Source organism: Cygnus atratus, chromosome 2 (assembly GCF_013377495.2).
Source record: "Cygnus atratus isolate AKBS03 ecotype Queensland, Australia chromosome 2, CAtr_DNAZoo_HiC_assembly, whole genome shotgun sequence".
Taxonomy (NCBI): Eukaryota; Metazoa; Chordata; class Aves; order Anseriformes; family Anatidae; genus Cygnus; species Cygnus atratus.
Genome location: NC_066363.1, coordinates 41,017,021 through 41,036,464, shown reverse-complemented (window position 1 = coordinate 41,036,464; position 19,444 = coordinate 41,017,021). Strand labels below are relative to the sequence as shown.

At 43.1% G+C, this 19,444-nt stretch overlaps 1 protein-coding gene across 4 annotated transcripts in view; it reads right to left on the bottom strand.

Moving 5' to 3' along the window:
- The window catches only part of RARB (retinoic acid receptor beta), a 331,702-nt gene that overhangs the window by 193,526 nt on the left and 118,732 nt on the right, over positions 1–19,444 (bottom strand). For all 4 annotated transcript variants that reach the window (XM_035556374.2, XM_050709157.1, XM_035556376.2 and 1 more), the window contains exon 3: positions 1,755–2,247. In XM_035556374.2, the coding sequence (XP_035412267.1) occupies positions 1,755–1,932 (178 nt within the window). In that variant the 5' untranslated portion in view covers positions 1,933–2,247. The remainder of the gene's footprint in view (positions 1–1,754; positions 2,248–19,444) is intronic.

Here is a 19,444-nt window from a genome sequence, read left to right as displayed (position 1 = left end):
TGTCGCTACCAAAGGTAAGCAAACAGAGTAACAAAGACCAGAAGAGTAATCCTGCAGGGGACTGTGTCTGAGAAAAAGCTCTCGTTCCAGTCGCCTTCCTCAGTATCTCATAATTCTAGCTCGTATTTTCAAACACTATTGCCTTGAGTTATGCAGCTGCCAGACTGCCGTGCTCAGTCAGCAGATGCAGACCCAAGAATTCAGTACTAGCTTCTTATTTTGCGTATCTACAGAAATTCACACTTAGTACTACTTCCCCTCTCTTCCCCTCAAGTCTGAACGTTAACTGATTTATTTATCATTAGTAACTCGTCTGCCACTCAGTCTTAATTCCACATGAACAACTCATAGATAAGAAAAAAACCACATACTAACCATTTATGTTTGGCATTTATCAATGTACATTTCAAAAAGAAAGTTCCCATTAACTGATAATACTATTTCTGCAAAAGGTGAGTGTTCTTGCAGTATTAGGGGATAAATTCAGTATGGTATTCTGAAAAGTATCTAAGAATTTCTGAAAGGATTGGAAAGCCAAAGTTATTTGTAGACCTAGCTTAAGACATTTTGTTTTTCCATCTCCAATAAAAATAAAACAGGGCAAACACAGGCCTGACCTGATATACCTATTCTCACATGTGAATGCATGAAAATTGCCTGCATTAGCTGGAGAAAGCAAAAACAAAACACGCGCATGCACTAACACACCTTCAAGACTGCCCAGTCTTCAACTATACATATGTGAGACACAAAGCCAGAATTAGTATTTAGGCAGCACAAAAACCACAACTTTACTCTTGACAAGCTTCTTCTTCACTGGGGTTCCCCATTCACATTTGCAGCTCTAACTTCACATGCCTTCTATTGACTACTGCTTTAACAAGTCACCTTCAGTAGGAAGCACAGTTCTGCAAGTTCGCTGTTCAGCCAAGATTTTTCATACTGAACAATCACAGTAATGCATTTAGACAAACAACTTCACAACTGACCTGCAAAGCTGTATACACTCTGGTTTTCCTCACGCGAGTCATACATTTCTGGAGATCTTCGCGGTGGATGTCGGTCTATGAGTCTATGACTACTTACAGAGTTTATATACTTGGTATGACTTTGGAGCCAATTAAGCATGTATAAAACTAAGTCCAAGCAAGAAATGAGTGCTCAAAGTGATGAAAACCAACATGCCCAGCTGATATACTCTGTAGTGCTGAAAATGTGAGATGGCTGCATGTGAAATGCAACCACAAACTCAAATTCTGCAGCCATGGGCAGCTGCTAGCTGTCCACTGGGCTGCCACAGAACTGAGCTCTTCAGAAGCTACCCAGGAAGAAAGCAGTTACTAACTAAACAAAACAAAAGCAGTAGTAATTATAGTGCAACTTAAGGGAATTCTGTACTGAGGAATCGTTACTGTTAATAAAAAACACAATGGCTAATTTTGTGAAGTTTCTTTAAACACAGCGTGAGCTTCTGCAGATAACACAGCAATGCAGGATATGGCAAAATCCACAGCAGGTTTTATCACCCTTGGTTTCCACAGCTTTGGTATGTCATACAGTTGCATGTTTATTTTCACAAAAACAGGATTAACTGAAAATGGTATTTTCAAAACAAATGCATGCTCTTTGCCCAAGTAAAATAAATCACAGATGGGCAACTGCAGTTACTCTTAGACCAATTTCAGAATGAACAAGATCAGCCTTCGTTAAAGGAAAACAAAGGTTAATAAAAGCTATTAATAGCAAGCACTTACTTGCAGGTGATGGGGTGCTGCATCCGCTAGTTGGTGGGTGGCTCTGGAGTCCATGAAGGGAAGGCAGCGACAGTCCACCGATGACCGGAGGGAAAAGTAACGGGTATGGCGCTGCTGGGTAGTGAGTCATATGTCCATTCACTGCTGGTACTGGACATGTGCGGCTGCTGGTTGTCATGTTAGTACCTCACAGTGTGTAAATATTATGTTGCATCACTCCAGGCCAGCAAACAGATACTTGAACTTGTGAATGGAGAGGGCTGCCAAGCCTGCAGGTATGGCTTGAGCCGGACGGCGTGATGATGAAAAGGTAACACACTAGATCAGGCCCGTCCTGAATTTCATTGCTGCTTCCTACTGCTTACTTCCAGGACATCCTTGCTCTGAAGACTGTGCACAGAAAGTCTTCTTACTCTGAGTCCACAGTTTGGTTGCTAATGCAAATGTTTTTCTGGGTAGACAGTTGCTCTCTACAGATGCATACTGGTACAGCCTGTGAGAAAAGAAAACAAGATATTGATTATAGTCTGTATTTTATTTAATTTTATATTTTTACATATACATTCACAGAAAACTCTTTTACCCCTCTCCCCTGCTTCTTTTGTTAAGTGATTACCTATTTACTAATGTCCTACAGGATCATCTTGATGGTTACTAGGGGGTAAAATTCTCATTATACTGAAGCTAATAGCAGAACACCCATCCTTGCCCAATGTTTTACATCAGAAGCAATTTCTGGTCAGATGCAATCTTGTTTTGGAAACTGTCAGTTTTAAAGCTTATGCATCAATAAATACCTGAAATATTGATACTGGAGGAGAAAAAAACAACTTCTAAAAAAATTTCCCACATACTTGAAAGCTTTCAGCTTCCCTGTAAAAGTTACAAAGCTAATTACACCGAGGAAGCTCTGTGCTCTGCTTCAATGTCATGTCTCAGTTGTGACATCAGGAACTGCTTCTGAAGGTGATTTGGTATTAGGTTGTTAAAATACTAATTGGTTTACCAATGATTGATCTTGCACAGGTTAGTTAGTTTATCTTATTATCACTTAAGAGATCTCACTGGTCATTCACTCTGTTTAGTGGTGGATAGACTGCCTCTATCACCAAATAAATAAATAAAATTGATTCTCCAGCCATGTCCCCTTTTCTCTTAATGCTTTTCATGGCCCCTTCGTTGCCTCAGTTCCCCATCCCTCCTATCAAAGGTTCTGTCCTTTACTTCTGCCAAAGACTGAATCAAGTGTTCAAAAGCCACATCACCTAATCAGTGGTGGTGGGCCATGAAGCTGTTTATACCATGCTCCCATTTACTTCAGTACTTTACTTCTAAAAGTTATGTTTACAAGGCAAAATTAATAACCCTGTGTTTCACACTCCTCTTTTCCCACAAATTAGGATACTAGGGAAAACACACAATTTCAGGAAGTTGGTTAACTGCTTCTCACTCAAGATAACCATGCAAAAAACTGCCAAAACATCTACCAGTGCAAGTTCTAGCTGTTGGCTTTTTTTTTTTTTTCGTTTTCGTTTTTGTTTTTCCAGATTGTGCTCTGCAAGAAAACGAAAAAACATGTGTTATCTCATAAACAGAGTGAGTGAGTGACCTGCCAGCAATACACCGCTCCCGTGCATTGCTCCTCTTGCACTCATGAGCACCATCTTCAAAGTCATCCTGAACTACAATACCTTCCTGGGGCTTCATCCGAACGGCTGGACCCTACTGAGGGGTCCTCATTTTCTCAGTCACTCGAATGAGAGCCTCAAGCTGAGAACAGGGCACTCCTCGAGCTATTTCAAACAGCAAAATTTGCTCCACCACAGCTGTTTAGTTTTTCATACAGCAAATGGCTGGTCTTTGCAGAAACAATCAGTCCTGATGGTGGCCTGAGAGCTACTGGAAACACTGCAACCACTCTGTATTGTGATCACTGCTCCTTGACTTTTGTGCAATGCTCCGGTCAAAGGTCAGCAAGCGTTGCTTTTGGCTCGTGAGCATTACCCTACGTCATGGCAGGAGTCACCAGGTTCTCCCAACACACACTGCTGGGGGAAGACATCAGAAGCCACACAGCAAAGCTTTACTACCCAAAACCGATGCAGTCTGGAGCTGCCGAAAGGCTGCTTTCTGAGAGAGCGTGTCACATCCTTACATCTGCTATGGTGAGTGAACAGGAGCAAAATCCAACTCTTAAATGGTATTTTATTCATGGTTCTTAGAAATTATAGGCTAAAACAAACGGCAAGATGACTTTGGAGTGTGAAAGTAAAGGCACAAAAGTGAAATGACTCATCAAGGTCACAAAGCAAAGGCAATTCCAGAGGAGGGGAACTGCGGCAACAGCGCTTACTATCCCTGCTGCTACTCAGCCTACCAGTTGTCAGTACGAATTCAAATGAGCAAGTTTAAAAAAAAAAAAAAAGAAAGAACATGGATGCATATGTTTGCCTGTCACAGAAGAGTGGAGTGTTTCTGCTCTGTGAGGAATACCAGCAAAGGTTACCAGCTGTGCATGTTTTCAGACAGCAATTTGTGCTGAGTACAGCCTGCTTGGGGATAACAGAAACGTAGTTGTGAGTATTTGATAACTGCGTAAATTATGCACAAAATACCTTTAATGTTAACAGAGAGAGACGTACGCGGAGATGAGATGTGATGGTGTACACCGAGTCACCGCACAGCTCCCAGGGAGGAGCGAGAGGCTGCGTGCCACCCCGGTCTCAAGGAGCAACGCGCCTGGAGGTGGCTGAAATCAGACCTGCTGGGGAAGCCTCAACAGCCAAAACACAGCAACTTCCTAACAACACAAACGGGGTGGGTCACCACAGGTAGCTTTCCGTTTCACCTAGCTAAAGCTCTATGAAACTTCAGAGACAGGGAAAGCGAAGTATCAAAGGATGCAAAGGACGGATGTTTTCTAACAGCTGGCAAAAATATGACACTTCCACATATTTGCAAAAACACGAAGGGGGGAAGGATGCAGATCAAAGCCAGCCCCAAAGTCTAGGCGCTAAATTAATCACAGATCAATGTCACCTATTTTTAAATTATGTAGGCCTTCAGAACTAAAATTCATTTTACAAAACTATCTACTACTCCCAATTATGTCTCCATTAGCCACAAGAATGCAGAGCTCAGCATAAATTACCCAAACGCATCCGACGCTGCGGTTCGGGGAATTCTGATGTTTAAGCACTCGGTATGCACAACAGAAGCAGCTCCTCCAGGAGAGGGAGGAACAAGGGCACTCAGGAAACTATCCTGTCACTTCCTCACAGCTGGAGGAACATATTCTGGGATGTACCTGGTGATCAAAAAATGCAGCAGTATTATAGCTCCTATATGCAAGTCCATATGAATACGTAATGGCATCAAACTAGATTATAATCACATAGCTCTGCAGATAGGTGTGCAGGACACACACCCTCAGACCTTGTTCCTTTGCTTTCCTCTCACAATAAAGACAGAAAGTGAATACAATGTAAAAGGTACAGTACTCTAAACAGCGTATCGTTCGACTCTGAATAGTGTTCCTCAGAGGCAGCAGGATGCTATAAACGTTCATGTGGCCAAACACCTACAAGATGGCCAAAGTGGAAACCACAGACAGACAGAAGCCTATGTTCTAGTAATGCACCTCATCCAAAGAAGCAGATGGGATTTGAAGTCACTGGCTCTGCTAACAGAGGTGACAGACCGATCATCTCAAGCGCTGCACAGCAGAGGACACCAGAAACTAGAAATTGCTAAAACACAGGAAACCCACAAAGCAGCTGCACCCATCTGTGCCAGTTCCGTGACATTAAAGAAAACTCTGAAGAACCTAAGGCAAGACTTTGTTCGTGTCCCTGGATTCATATGCTCGCTCCTCTTGGCTTGCTGGTGAAGATCCTAGCATTTGACACCAGCCATCTACATGGACTGCAGACAGTTTCAGGGTGAAAACATCTCTTTTCCTCCGCTAAACCTGTGCCACAGCGCAGAACACTGTAAGACACCAGATGAGTGGCAGCTTTAATACCTTCCCTTGCTGTCCCTTGCCACGGTCCCTTGAACACCCCACAGCTGAAGGAACACGTCCTCTCTGGACTGTGTGACACTTGCCCAGAAGCAATCCTGTTCTTCCCATGCCACACAGACCTTGAACATGATCTTTTCTGGCTTACACCTGGACTCCCTTGAGGAGGGAGCAAACGAGCTTGCTCTCAACAGGACAGTAGGAGCCAGCTACTACTGTTGATGAGAAACCCTCAATTTAAATAAGGAACAAGACAAACTGACAGCAAGGTCACCTTGGCGGCAGCTGAACACCCATTCCCACAAGGTAACAGCATGGATTTCTGCCCCATGCATACCTGGCAAGATTTTTAGAAAATGGCTGTCGCCGCTGGGTCTGGAAGATCTACCCAGTACATCCTCTACCTCAGAGGATTTACCCAGTACATAAAAAAACCCTCTTCCACCAAGCCTTGTCCTAAGTGACTGCTCGTGAGTACAAGGGTTACACACTCAGGCCGCCTGCATGAACAGCACGTGGAGAAGGATCACACGGAAAAGTTTCTCTGAAGGCAAACCAAAAGATGATCACATTGTACACCATGCCGCACTGAACAGCCGCCAATGACTCTTCTTTGACAGAACATATGCCTCCTTTTGGGTTTTTACAGGCCTTTTATTGACTTGACTTCAGTGATAAAGCAGATGGCCACAGGGGAAGGAGGCTACAGTAGCTCCAGTGCAGAACAGACAGCAGATTTATCAGCTACAGCTAATGCAGCAGGTGTACCTGTCTCTTCCATATTTCTTCTCGGTGTTCATGTAGCTGAGCAGTTTAATACCGCAAATTTTCATATATAAGCTCCAAATTTTACTGGAGATACAGTGGCCCAACTTTTATTTTCCTCTTAATTTCCCATGCATTTTGCACATACCTTACTAGAGCAAAGAGTTTTGCTTTCTACACATCTGTCAGTTCTCCTAAAATATATCAAATGAATCAATCCCCATTCATTATATCATCATCTAGCTTCCATTTAGTAACAATATTTGGTGTTGTTATTCTAACATACTTTATTGTTCCGAACTTTGCACTTACAAGAGACTTTAATTCATAAAGCCCTTCCCCTGTTACAGGTGACTTTGATGCTATCAGCAGACAGACAAGAGGCCGAGCCAGGGGGCTTGGTGACAGCCATGTGCCACTCGGAAGGTCACGCTCTGTCCTTCACCTGCCAACACCAGCCCATCTCCATGTCCATCTTCCACCAGCCTCATTGCCCGTAGCAGGGAATTAAGCTGTATTACAAGTGAAGCAGGATTTTTGCATTTTTCCCCCTTTCCTTCTGAAAGGGGTCAGTTGAATTCTGCCCTACCTGCAGCAACATTTGAAAATCTGCAGTCATTTTGAGCACCCAGCAACCCTTAAGCTAAATCCACCACCTCGACACCCTTCTAACAGAGGGAACCAGCACTGCTCCTCCCTTACAGCTGCGGGACGAAGGCACAAATACAGGGGGACACATCCTGGACACTCGGATGTGCTATGCACAGAACCTGCGTGCTGCAGGCAGCCCAGCCAGCCGCAGCATGGAGCTCAGCACCGGGCAATTTGCTGCTCTACGCCCGGCCGTCCGTGGCATAGATGTCCCTGAAGTTTCCAGGGTCACGGAGGAAGTCTGTAAGTTCACTTCCCATTTTCTTGCCAACGCCAAAATCCACCCCCCTCTTAAATCTTCGTCGAAGTCCTAAAACAGGAACCACGGGCTGTGAGGGCAGGCTGGCCAGTACGCAGGGAGAGGTGAGCTGCTCCTCTCCCAGCAGCAAAAACAACTCCAGAGAAACTTCGCCTGAAAAAACCCTCAGTTGTATTTCACATCTTTTCCCAAGAGGCAGAGTTGACCGAGTCCTTATTTATTCCGCAGTTTTGAGACATATCCTAGTGGTGTTTTCAAAACAAGTCAAGAACTAACAGCTCCAAGAGCCCTTACTGTATTTAACGCACGGTTTGTAGTTTGTACTGAAATCCCCGATTATGCACATGCTTCCTATTATGCTGGCTGATGGCATTGCAGCGAGTAGTGAATAATTCAGCAGACTTAGCAAGAGCCGAGTGTAAATCAGTCAGATACAGTAAGACGATCGCCGCGCTGCCTTTCAACTATTAAAAAACGCGTGGAAACTTCCCTCGGCAAAGCAGCGCGGCGTTTGCCACAGGTCGCCGCCAGCCGCGCGATGCTGCGTTTTGCCTTCTTGGCTCTCCAAAGAGATTTAATTAAACAATAAACTAGTTCCAGTGGCAGAAGTAAGAAAGCCTTTGGAGTGTTATGTTTCCTTTATTAGCATAGTGATGTGAAACTAAACAGAAAAAGCAATCTAATAACAAACATTCCTTTGAGAACTGCTCCGGGAGCAAAAGGACATCCACTTATTGTTCAGCCCGTCCCATTGGTCCATATACGGCCATAAAGGTACAATAGGAGGAAACAGGAAACAGACTGGCACATCTGCATTATCTTATTAGGGGCTAATGGATATCTGAGAGGAACATGCATCTGATTCTGAATAGTCTGTACCAATCTCCGAAGCAATTACTCTTAATTAGTGGATTCTGTTTATAGATGGAACTTAGTGTACCCTTCTGTATCAAAGAGATGCAGGCATCTGGAGAGAGATATGGTTTTCTTAAAGGGAAAGCACTGCGGCACGGCGCGAGGGGGGCTCGGGGGGTTGTTTTGTTTGGGTTTTGGCAAATAAAAGCGCTCTGAAGCATAACATATTCTACTGTATTATTAATCAAAAGAGCATGCCAGTTTAAAAAAAAAAAGACCATACTGTTAATCTCAAACTCCGAAAGTAAACACAGAAAGCTAATACTTGCATATGAATTATATGACAAAAACCACTTTGATGATAAGCAAATAAACAACTGAGCACTAAAATTTTCGACCGATGGCCAAAAAGTTTAAAATAGCAGCTTAAGTCAGAAGAACAACATCTGCATTTTGTATCTGCCAAGTCTGCAGCCAAAAAAAGTAAACCACTCTATATGACCAGATGCATGAATAAAAAAGAAAACGCATGAAACACAACTTCAAAGTCAGTGCACTGAGCAGCAGAGCTGCGGCTCCTACAGCCCCAGTTGTCAGATATTTCCAGCTATAGGTGCAAGACCTATGGGGGAGAGAAGATAAATTTTAGCAAAAGGAGAACGCTATTATTAGGACACTTTTCCTGCATCTTGGTATGTAAGAGAGCTGTCTGCTGGGCAACTGCGAATTCCTTTTTGTCATAAAACTGACACTTGCAAAATGGGTTTCTGCTTTATTTGTTTTTTCCTGACTGCGATTGTAAGGAGATAAATAACATAATTAATGCAATTGTTGTTTATTTGAAAATCCTATGGGGGAAGTATAAGAAGGGGGAAAAAAAAAAAGCTGCTTTTTCCCTAAGCAGCTCTGCTTCGTATTGCCTGCACTGCAGACACACACTGATGTAAACCCTGAAAAAAGGGAATCTAAATCTGAAAGGGGGGGAAAAAGTAAGAGACACAATGACACCCATTTATTTACACACCGCACAACAGTACCCTGCTGTGCCAGCTATTGATTTTGGTGGAACTGAGAGTCCATGTTGGAGAGCAGCAGCTGTGAGTGCATAGCCTGAATCCTCATATGGGAACAATACTCTATAAGCAGGATAACCTATTTCAGCCGACCTTCATGTATAACACACAGCAGTAAAAACACACACAGCTTACATTTTGAAATCTGGAAGGCACTATGGTTATTTTTTCACAAAGGTCCGGGGGAGTTATTAATTTATTTGTGCTAGCACAATGCTAGCATAATGAAGAGATGTGAAGGATTGAAAATCCAGGCTTCTCATGTCTGTTATTCTACAGAGATGTTAATTCTCTTCTATACTAACCATATTTAAGACCCACCCACTGCATCATGCAATTTCTCTCTCATTTTCTCCTGTTGTTTGCTGTTTTAAAGGGCTGTTTGTATCCGAGGGTGGTGGTTTTTTTCCAGAGCTATCTGCATTCCATGTTTCTTTCATTACTCAGCAGTTGCCAAAACTATACTGAGAAGTAAAGATAAATGGTTAGGTCAGGTGGTGGGGTTAACAATTTACTGTGTGTACTGCCCTGAGAGCCAGATATAGTAGAATTGGCTCATGTTTATGTACAGGATGAGAAGTTGATTTCCTGTGCAGTGACTTTCAATCACCTCTATAAGGGACTCTCTTGCAGCGTTCCTCTGAGAATTCAAGGAGCTTTGAATACATTTTGTGCTGGCATATAGGATACTCTGCTTTGTAACTAAATGCTTTCCTTACTTATTCTGCCACGTTCAAAAATCCCAATGGATTGTTAAGAGGAGTTCTCTTTTATTTATGGAAACCAAAAGGAGGGTAACTGAGCTTCCTGCTCCCTTAATTAAAGTGAGCTTCTATACTGATTTCCCTCCTCAACGTTAAAAGTTATTTCTCAGCATTTAGAAATGCTCATTCAGTGCAATCAAAACTTCTGGTTTTGCACTGTCATCTCTGTTAGTCCTTATTATGGTTTTTAAGGACGTAAAATGGTAATTTCATATTGAGAATATGCTAAGTAGGACTCTACCCATGGGCTACAGTGGTTTAGGAGGCTGAAGACTTTCCAGACCAAACCTGTTTTTTTTTTTTTTTTTTTTCCTCCAGGCTGAACCACACTGACCTGTTTCTGTTCATTCCCGAACCCAAAGGGAAAACAAAACAAAGCAAAAACAAAACAAAAAAAAAATACAAACACATCACTTCTTTCAAACTCGTATTCAGATGTTCCACAGTTTAAGCAGCACAGCATAAGCTGATCATTCATGTCACATGTAACTGGGAAGTCCAATATGAAACATTTACCCACCAAGGTGCTGTGTCTACTGCTTTAGCCTTGTTCTTTGAACACACTTCTCCAGCAGGTTTCCTTTGTTTCTGCACAGTTTCTCCCTAAAGTTCCAAAAAACCTAGACTGGACTTTCTGACCAAAATCATCCTTTACTATCCCATCTGGCCAACCAGGTTGTTTGGTTGTTTTGATCCTACTTGGTTCTATGCAAGGTGACAATCAATGAAGACGAAAATTATCATTAGTGGGACCTACACCCTTGGACTTTCCTTTATCAGTCAGTCAAGGCAAAGAAAAAGAACCACTGGTGAGAAAGGTGAGCTGCAACCAGTGCCAGACTGCTAAGATACGGGGGGAATCTATATGCCAGCTTAAACCAACAGCACACTTGACTACCTATAAAAGAAAGGTCCCTCAGCTCCGAATAGGACACATTTCCTCTCCAAAAAGAGGGTCTTCCACTGGAGGTCTTCCCCTTAACACGCAACTCTGGCTGCAAGGCACCTCAAGATGGCAACACATTGATTCCCAGACCAAGCAAGGTTTTGTAAGAAGGGCTCTCGGAAAGAGATGGGAGACGAGAGGAAGACAGACCAAGTAAGCAACAAATGAGGAATACTGAATAAACAAGGAAAAAAACATCCTGATGAATATGTTCAGTAATGTCATCCAATATTATGGGACACAGATGTTTACAAGTATGTCAGTCTCCTCCCAGATGGTGTCAGAGCCAGGAGGATGTGGGGAACGTCTCTGGAGACTCCCAATCATGCTTTCAGAATGCCCATCCTGAACTTACAAGCTGATGGGAAACATGTCACGACGACCACTGGCAGAAACAGCACTTACCGTCATTGCAACTGCTAAAAAGGCCTTACACTGACTGTTTACAACCTTTAAGAGGCCTCTGAGATCAGTAAGAGGGGTCAAGTGATGTTATTGTTTTGGTGACAGAATGAAGATCCCTCGTAAATGATGGTGGCCTGGGAATCATTAGAAGAATGGAGTACTTCATCTGCTTAGAAGCTAAAGAGGAAAGCAACTTTGGCGGGCAGCTCCTTGACAGAGAAGTACATCTCTTTGGAAGGCCAATGCTCTGTGGTCATGATGACCACTGCAGGTGAACCACTGAAACAGGACAGCCAGATACTTCATTACAGAAGGGCACAAAGGCAGGCAAGGCTGTGGGTGACATACTGGTGACAGTAAGTGGGGGCTGCTCTGTGAGTGGCAGATGCTAAAAACAGCGGTGTTGATGGTATTATGCTATGCTTTACCCATACATCACGTAAGTGATGTAAAGTCACTGTAGGTTAATATTGGTAAGGATCAGGGCAATTTAGATTTCTGACATCTGCTGTTAGTTGTTGCTAGAGAAGTCTGACCCAGCACAGAAACAAAGTCTATTCTGTCTGTTCACCCTGAGAAATATCTTCCCAAGTCCTGAGATGTCTTGGTCTTAGCACCATCACAAGAAAGCAAAACTGCACACCATCTCTCTTCCTGACATCAGCTGAGTAGTCGTCTTCTGCATGGACCCGTACAGGGTATCTTTAGCAGCACAGAGAATGGAAGCCAGTGGCCAAATGTAGCCAGTCTGGATGTCAAGCCACAACTGAAATTTGTGCTATTAGACTTCCTAATAGCCAATTTAAGGAAGCAGCTCTGGAACTTTGCTCGGCTTTGATCAATAGCTGGACAACTAGTAAATACAACACTCTTTGAGCACGTGGCCCTCACTACGGCACAGACATACTGCCTGGGGATGCATCGACGAAGGGTTCGTGCAGCAGGTGATCTTCCCACACTGCAGAAAGACTTCAGCATAGTCACCAAGATAAAGAAGGGAATAAAACACTAATTTGGAAAATGTACTGCAGCAGAGGGCTCTGTTTCCATTCAGCACACTTCACGTTACATGCCATGTAAGGAAGGATCCTGCGAGGGTCCCCCATACGCACAGCACAAAATTTTGCTACCTCGAGCAATTTAATCTATTGTTACAAAAAGTATGTGGATTTACTCTGAGAAACCTGAAGGAAGATTATGTTAGGAGTCTGTCCAAATTATGAGCTAGGCCTCTCAATCCCCCCAGCAGAGTTAGGAGGCAAAACACTATATTCAGGAGGAAGGTTCAATCTGTTGGCAGATGATTTTTTTTTTTGCACTAGAAAGCTAGAATTTCTACTTCCTCAGAGCCAGAGGAGCTCAGATCCTTGCTACACCCCTTTGTCAAGTGAGGATGGTAATCCAAATGGAACAAGGGAAAAACAGGGGATTACTGGTTCAAGCACTGGTTGCGAACTTCATCTGTTGGACTAGAAGTGCATCTATCATTTTAGTATCACAGAGGTGCGGACACTGTGCTAACACAAAACAACCTCACACACATAATTTATCGTCTTTTGTTATATGTGGCAAGCCTAACAATATATGCCTGCTGAAAGGTCCTGTAATTCCTCTGAATTATTAGAGTCTTCAGTCCTGCTTTACCCAGAAAACAACATTTCTGCTGTCTGCTTCAAGCTCGTGAACCCTCACTTACTACATATGGCAAATTCCAATATAGTCCCAGTAAGACTCCCCCAGGGTCAGCAGAATATGCCAGAGGGCTGGTGGAGATTATGAACATTTATTTTAAAGCCTCCGTTCTCTGTAGCTCCCTGTCACAGGAACAATAGGGTAGCAAAATTAGGAACAAGCACAGCCATTAACTAGGAGGGGACCAAGCCATAGACTGGATTGCAGGGCAAAAATAGCATTTTTATTGTCAATATTTTGCTTAACGGGGAGCCAATAAGGCAATTGCAAAATGCTAATAATACACCGAGATAACATGACATGTGTAAACACCTTTGGAGTTGTAATCTGAATCATTTGAAAATGCTGCAAAACCTTACCAGTCAGGTCATAAAGACAGGGGTGCAATAATCAATCACAGTAGCCACAAAACCAGCACATCTTTTCCACGCCCTAACACGTCCAGAAGACCTGTGTCCTACAGCTATTCTGAGAGGTGCTGGACATTATCAGGATAACATTACCAGGAAGACCTAAGTGAACTATGACCATACATTTCACTTTCAAAAGGAACCTAACGGGAGCCTAAGCACCAACAAAACTCAGGCAGACTTAGGTCATGCATGCCTCTGCCAGCCTGCAAAGCAGGACTTGAGATACAATACCAAGGTTTTCTTGCAGAATAAGCAAGTGTGTGAATTAATACACAGTAATTGCTCCCATTGAGCCCCCTTCTGAAAGCATCTTTCCACTGATAAATGCAAGACAGCTTTCCCCATTTCCACAAGTAAACTAGCCCAAATTTTGTCACATTTACTGCAGAGGAAAAAGTCACATGGACACTCTTAGGAAAGGAGAAAGGCAACGTGCCACCACATGAAATTTGGATCTGCCCAAACCTACTGTCACTTTAAAGCCATTTAGCCATAACCAGTTTAACCTCAACCCGGATCAAACTCTCAACAGGGCAGCATTTACCCGCTGAACACACTTTGATCATTATTTAGCCAGCGAAGCCGAAAGATTAATGCATTAAAATGATTAATTTTGAAAGCATTCAAGAAAGTAAGCGAGCAACTTCTTAATTATGCCATGAGATATCACAGCTGAAACAAGGCATAGGCCCAAATTTCACTGCATTTCTTAGCCACCACAAGATAACTTGAATTTTAGGTCTGAAGGACAGAAGCGGACCTGATGCTGCCAGTCCCCACTCCCAGCTTGCTTCCCTAGGGGCCAGCAGGCAGCCAGGTTTCTCACCTCAAGTTTAAGGGAACATAAATTCTGGCCCTTACTCTCTCCCTGAACAGAGTTGCTGGTCCTCACCAGTAGGTCTAGGCAGGAGGAAATATATCTCCCAGAACAACTGAACATGAAATGGGGGCTATTTCTCCTGTGAGCCAGTTGAGTGGTGCCCCAGTGTATGAGCTCCAAGGATTCTTACAGCCGTGTCACCCAGCTACAGTCCAAAAGGCCCCACCATAGCAGGCACTGTACAAAACATAACTACTGCTGTCAAGGAATGGCAATGGAAATGTCAATGTGGATGGAATCTCTCTGCTGCTGAGATGGACCACAGCTCTAGCAGTTCGCCTGGGAATTATAAAGCATCCGTGCTTCAGCTCAGTAAAATGGGGAAATGGCTGGGCTGTCCTCCCCACTTCTGTTGTGTTCAGGTTGGAAAACCAGGTGATCCTCCTGAAAAGGAGGTAGAGAACATCCTCCCTCCAGCTGGGATGAATGAAGGCAGCTGTGTGAGGTAAGCAGTGGCACCCAGAGAACTGGGAAGCAGTTAGCAAATAAGAGCAGTTTTATACTGCTAGTCAGTGAGATAGTCCCCATGGAGATCCAGCTTCTGCTGAAAGCACCAAGCGAGCCTGACACGTTTAAATCATTCAGTCCTTTGCATTCTACGTTAAGGGATTTGCTCCATAAATTCAATGGGAATAAAACGGTGTGGAGTTGCACACCTTGAATTGCTGTCAGAGTTAAACTCTATCACTGATAGCATCACCTCTGCTGCAGCAGCCCATCCCTCCCCTATACGCTTACCCCACCGTGAGGTCTGAGCCTGCCTCTATTGTACAATGCTGACTTTTACCCTCGTGCAGACCTCAGGCTGCTCTCCCCACCCAGAGCCAGCCACCAGGACAGGCACACTTTCCATACCACCTTTGCAACCTGCCTGGCCTTCATCCTCCTCCACTGCAGCAGCTTTCTGCCAGAACGACCTTACCAAGGCTCTCCTGGGAAGACTTTCAGGACAGCAGCACTTCACGAGTCCGGATCTAGCAGCCCAATGTGCTGCAAAGGACACAGAAGAGTCTGAGGAGCTGGACGCCAGAAAGGCTAGCTGGGTGCCCAAGGCTGATAAGGCAATCAGATAACCACGCAAATACCAGTGGCCAGGCAGAGCCTATCTTTGAACTGGGAATGTCAAAGCAGACACGTCCCAACGGGGAGCGCTCTCCTAACAGCACCTGAGGTTTCTACAACAGCTGCATACACTGAGTAAGCAAATAAATTACTCCCTAACCAGAGGAAAAAAGTCTTTGCAAGTAAGACAAAGCCTTTCAAAATCCTCTTGTGGCTTTTGTGATTGTAACAAATCACTAAGCACTGTTGTCCAGCGGGAAACGATGGCTTGGTAGATGTTGGTTCAAGCACACCCCTCAGTAAGTCCACTACTACGCTGACTGCATCCTCTTCCCAGCTAGCATCTTCTGTGCCAACTGCGTCTCAGTTGTCCATTATATCTGGTCTCACAGAATACCATTTGTAAAAGCAAATCAGAAGAAAGCAGAAAAAAAATTGAGTGTCCTCAAAATGATGCATAAGCAATGGAACACAATAAAGAGGCCAACTAATGGAATTAATCTCTCAAGGTAAGTGAGGTCTGTAAGGGCTGCCCATTCCCTTTATATAACCTGTGGTTCTTGAAGATATTTTGCCCATACAGATCCAACCATGAAGTTTTCTGTTTTCCAACTTGGAGTCCATGACTGTGGGCATTGTGAACCAGCAAAAACGAGGGTTGCTCTGCACAACGTACCCAAGTTTATGAGGGAGAATGGAAGAGAGCAGAAGTGCGAGGAAGAACGAGAAGTACTGGATTGTCCTGGTTTCAGGTAGGACAGAGTTAATTTTCCTCCTAGTAGCTGGCAGGGTGCTATGTTTTGGATTAGGATGAGAAGAGCGCTGATAACATGCTGATGTTTTAATTGTTGTAGAGCAGTGCTTACACCAAGCCAAGGACTTTTCAGCTTCTCGCTCCGTCCTGCTAGCGAGCAGGCTGGGGGTGCAGCAGGAGCTGGGAGGGGACAGAGCCAGGACAGCTGACCCAAACTGGCCAAAGGGGTATTCCATACCATCTGACGTCATGCTGAACAATATATAGGGGTGGCTAGCCGGGGTGGGGGGCCGGCTGCTCGGGGATAGGCTGGGCATCGGTCAACGGGTGGTGAGCAATTGCATTGTGCATCACTTGTTTCGTACACATTATTACTATTAATACTATTATTATTATTATTGTTATTATTTTCCCTGTCTTAATAAACTGTCTTTATCTCAACTCACAGGCTTCACTTTCCCGTTTCTCTCCCCCATCCCGGAGAGGGAGGGGGGAGGGTGAGCGAACGGCTGTGTGGTGTTTGGCTGCCAGCCGGGCTAAACCACAACATGGACACAGTCCCTGTTGTTTAATTTGATGACCGATATGAAGACTCTCCCTTCATGAATGTGCTATCATGAATGTGCTCATGTGCTATCAAAGATTCACAGTGACAACAGTCTAGTTAAAATAATTACTTAAAATGAAAAGCAACTGAATTGTCTGGAATACTAAGAAATTCAAGAAGGTATTACAAGCAACATACCTGACTGAATGACACATGAAAGGAACATTCCAAGAAAAATGATGTAGAGCTCTAATATACCAAAAGATAGAAGAGAGACTGAGGAAGTTTGAGAAACAGCACCCCCTAAATCATTCCTTTGTAGGAATTGCCACGTTTATGAAGCGGGCTAGGTCTCACATTCACGTAACCACTCTGACCCTTTTTTTGCCAAAGACATGTGCTTTTAACTTTCAACATGTATTAACCAAAGGAAGAGAGATGTTCCTAAAATAATAATTGGAGGCTATGTGCTAAAGAAAACTGTAGGATCTCCTCCTTTTAACGCATTTTATGGCTACAGCAACATGGCTACGATACCATGTGTGAGCTAAGCCAATTTCTTTTTCTGCATGTGTTTGCACAGTAATGATGGGCCTTAAAAGTACTGTCTTTATTACCAGAGCATAAGGGTTTTGCAACAAAGAAATATTTATTTTCTGTACAAAGAGGAAGTAAAAAATACAGCCTCTTAATGTCAGATCTAAGCATCAAAGACCAAATGGCCTAAAAGTAGAATAACAAGAAAATTTGAGAAACGCTACAGTGAGAGCTTAAATTCCAGTCTAGCATTTGATTTAGTGATAATCCTCCAAAAACAGTTCTGCATCTGATAAACACAGGTTCAGGATTCAGTTGTTGACACATGGTAAGGAAATGAAACACATTCTCCCTATATGAAGTTCACATTTTTCTGGGTGAAACAAAGAACACTTGTAATCCTGTGTCTCTAATGTACCTCGTAAAGCAGTAAAGAGAACTGAAAGTTATCTACACGAAGCAAGATTGTCTGACGTGCTAAAAAAGATCTGAATTAAAGAGCCTGACTGCCTCATCCACTGCTAAGCCTTAGAAAAATAAGGAAATCCAATTTAGGATTTACACAGCAACTCCAAGCACACAATTCCTTGACATTACAACTCCACTCGACATACCTCACTGCAAAGCTAGGCTACTTGCCGAACCTCTTCGGGTCAAGCAAATCAGAAAACCCTCTATTAGAAATGCATGAAGGTAGAAAGTTGGGTTCACTCAAACACAGCCAACACCAAACAACAACAACATACCTCCCCCTTTAAGAAATTCTCTCCACTTTTAAAGAAACAACAGAACTGCTGGAAGGTCTGGCAAGTGGTGATGAAGGTGCCCAGTTAGCACCTGTGTGAAGAGAACTCTTCATCATTCAGTCTTGCACCACCCCACCAAGACTATTAGAATGACATGCTTTGAATAATCAAGGGACAAAGTAATTACGTTACTCAATGGTCCTGAATATTACTGAATAGCAAAACCCTTAAACAGGAAACTAAATTTTATAATTTAAAACATGCATGAGCATAAAAGGGGAAAAAATAATCAAGGATAGCCTTTTTCAAAACAACATGCAAAATTACATAGCAACAGCATAAAAGCTTCTGGACAACTTCCTTTCCTTTGCCTCCAATGGAGGGTTTATTCCAGAGAGACAACCCTCAGCAGACAAAGCCCACTTGTAAACATAGGAACACAGGAATTGCTGTACTAGGTCAGATTAATAGTCCATTTAGTTCAGTAACCTCTCATTTGACAGCAGCCAGCATCAGATACTTCGGGGAAAGGATGAAGAAATCTCTAGGAGAGCAATTACAGAAAAACTTTCCCATAAAACTTCCTTCCAACTCCCATCATCTACTGGATGGCTTATGCCCTGTAAAAAGAGATTTTTTCCCTGGGCTTTTTGTTTGTTTTTGCTAGACCGAATAATATAAATAACACTCAAGCATTGTGGATATCTTCTGTATCTACATTCCATATGTTTTTAATCTTTAAAATTGTTAGCCCTAGCAGAATTCAGAGGCGCTGAGTTTCAACATCACCAACGCACTGCTTAAGATAATATTCCTACTGTGTTTTTAAATAATTCCCATTTCCCCTGGATGATTCTTTGTATCTACAGTATCTAGGGTAGCACAGTAAAAGAGAAGTTTAAGGTATATAATTCATTTTCTTCAGATATCTCTGGTTCTTGATTTTTCCTCAATGCAGTATTCTGCAGTCACTCTTCAGAAGCAAGAGAGAGGCTTTGAGAAGGCAGAAGTGCCTCCAAATTCCCTCTTCCCTCCCTCTCCCCCAAATGTGTTAGGTTTCCTTCAGGACAAATATTAGTTTCTTCGCCAAATTTACTTGTCTATGTTAACTGCTAGTATACACTTCTTCAAACGTTATCCATCTATTTAACAACTTCCTTAGATTTCAGGGCAAATACTTTTCAGGACAGGAAAAAAAAATCAATTCTTGAATAACAAGTCAAGAGTAGCAAGTCATTTCTCTAATTAAGGCATTGACTTTCTTCTGCGATTGCAGTAGAATTATCTGTATGGTCACTTCCATGCTAAAACCCTAGGTAA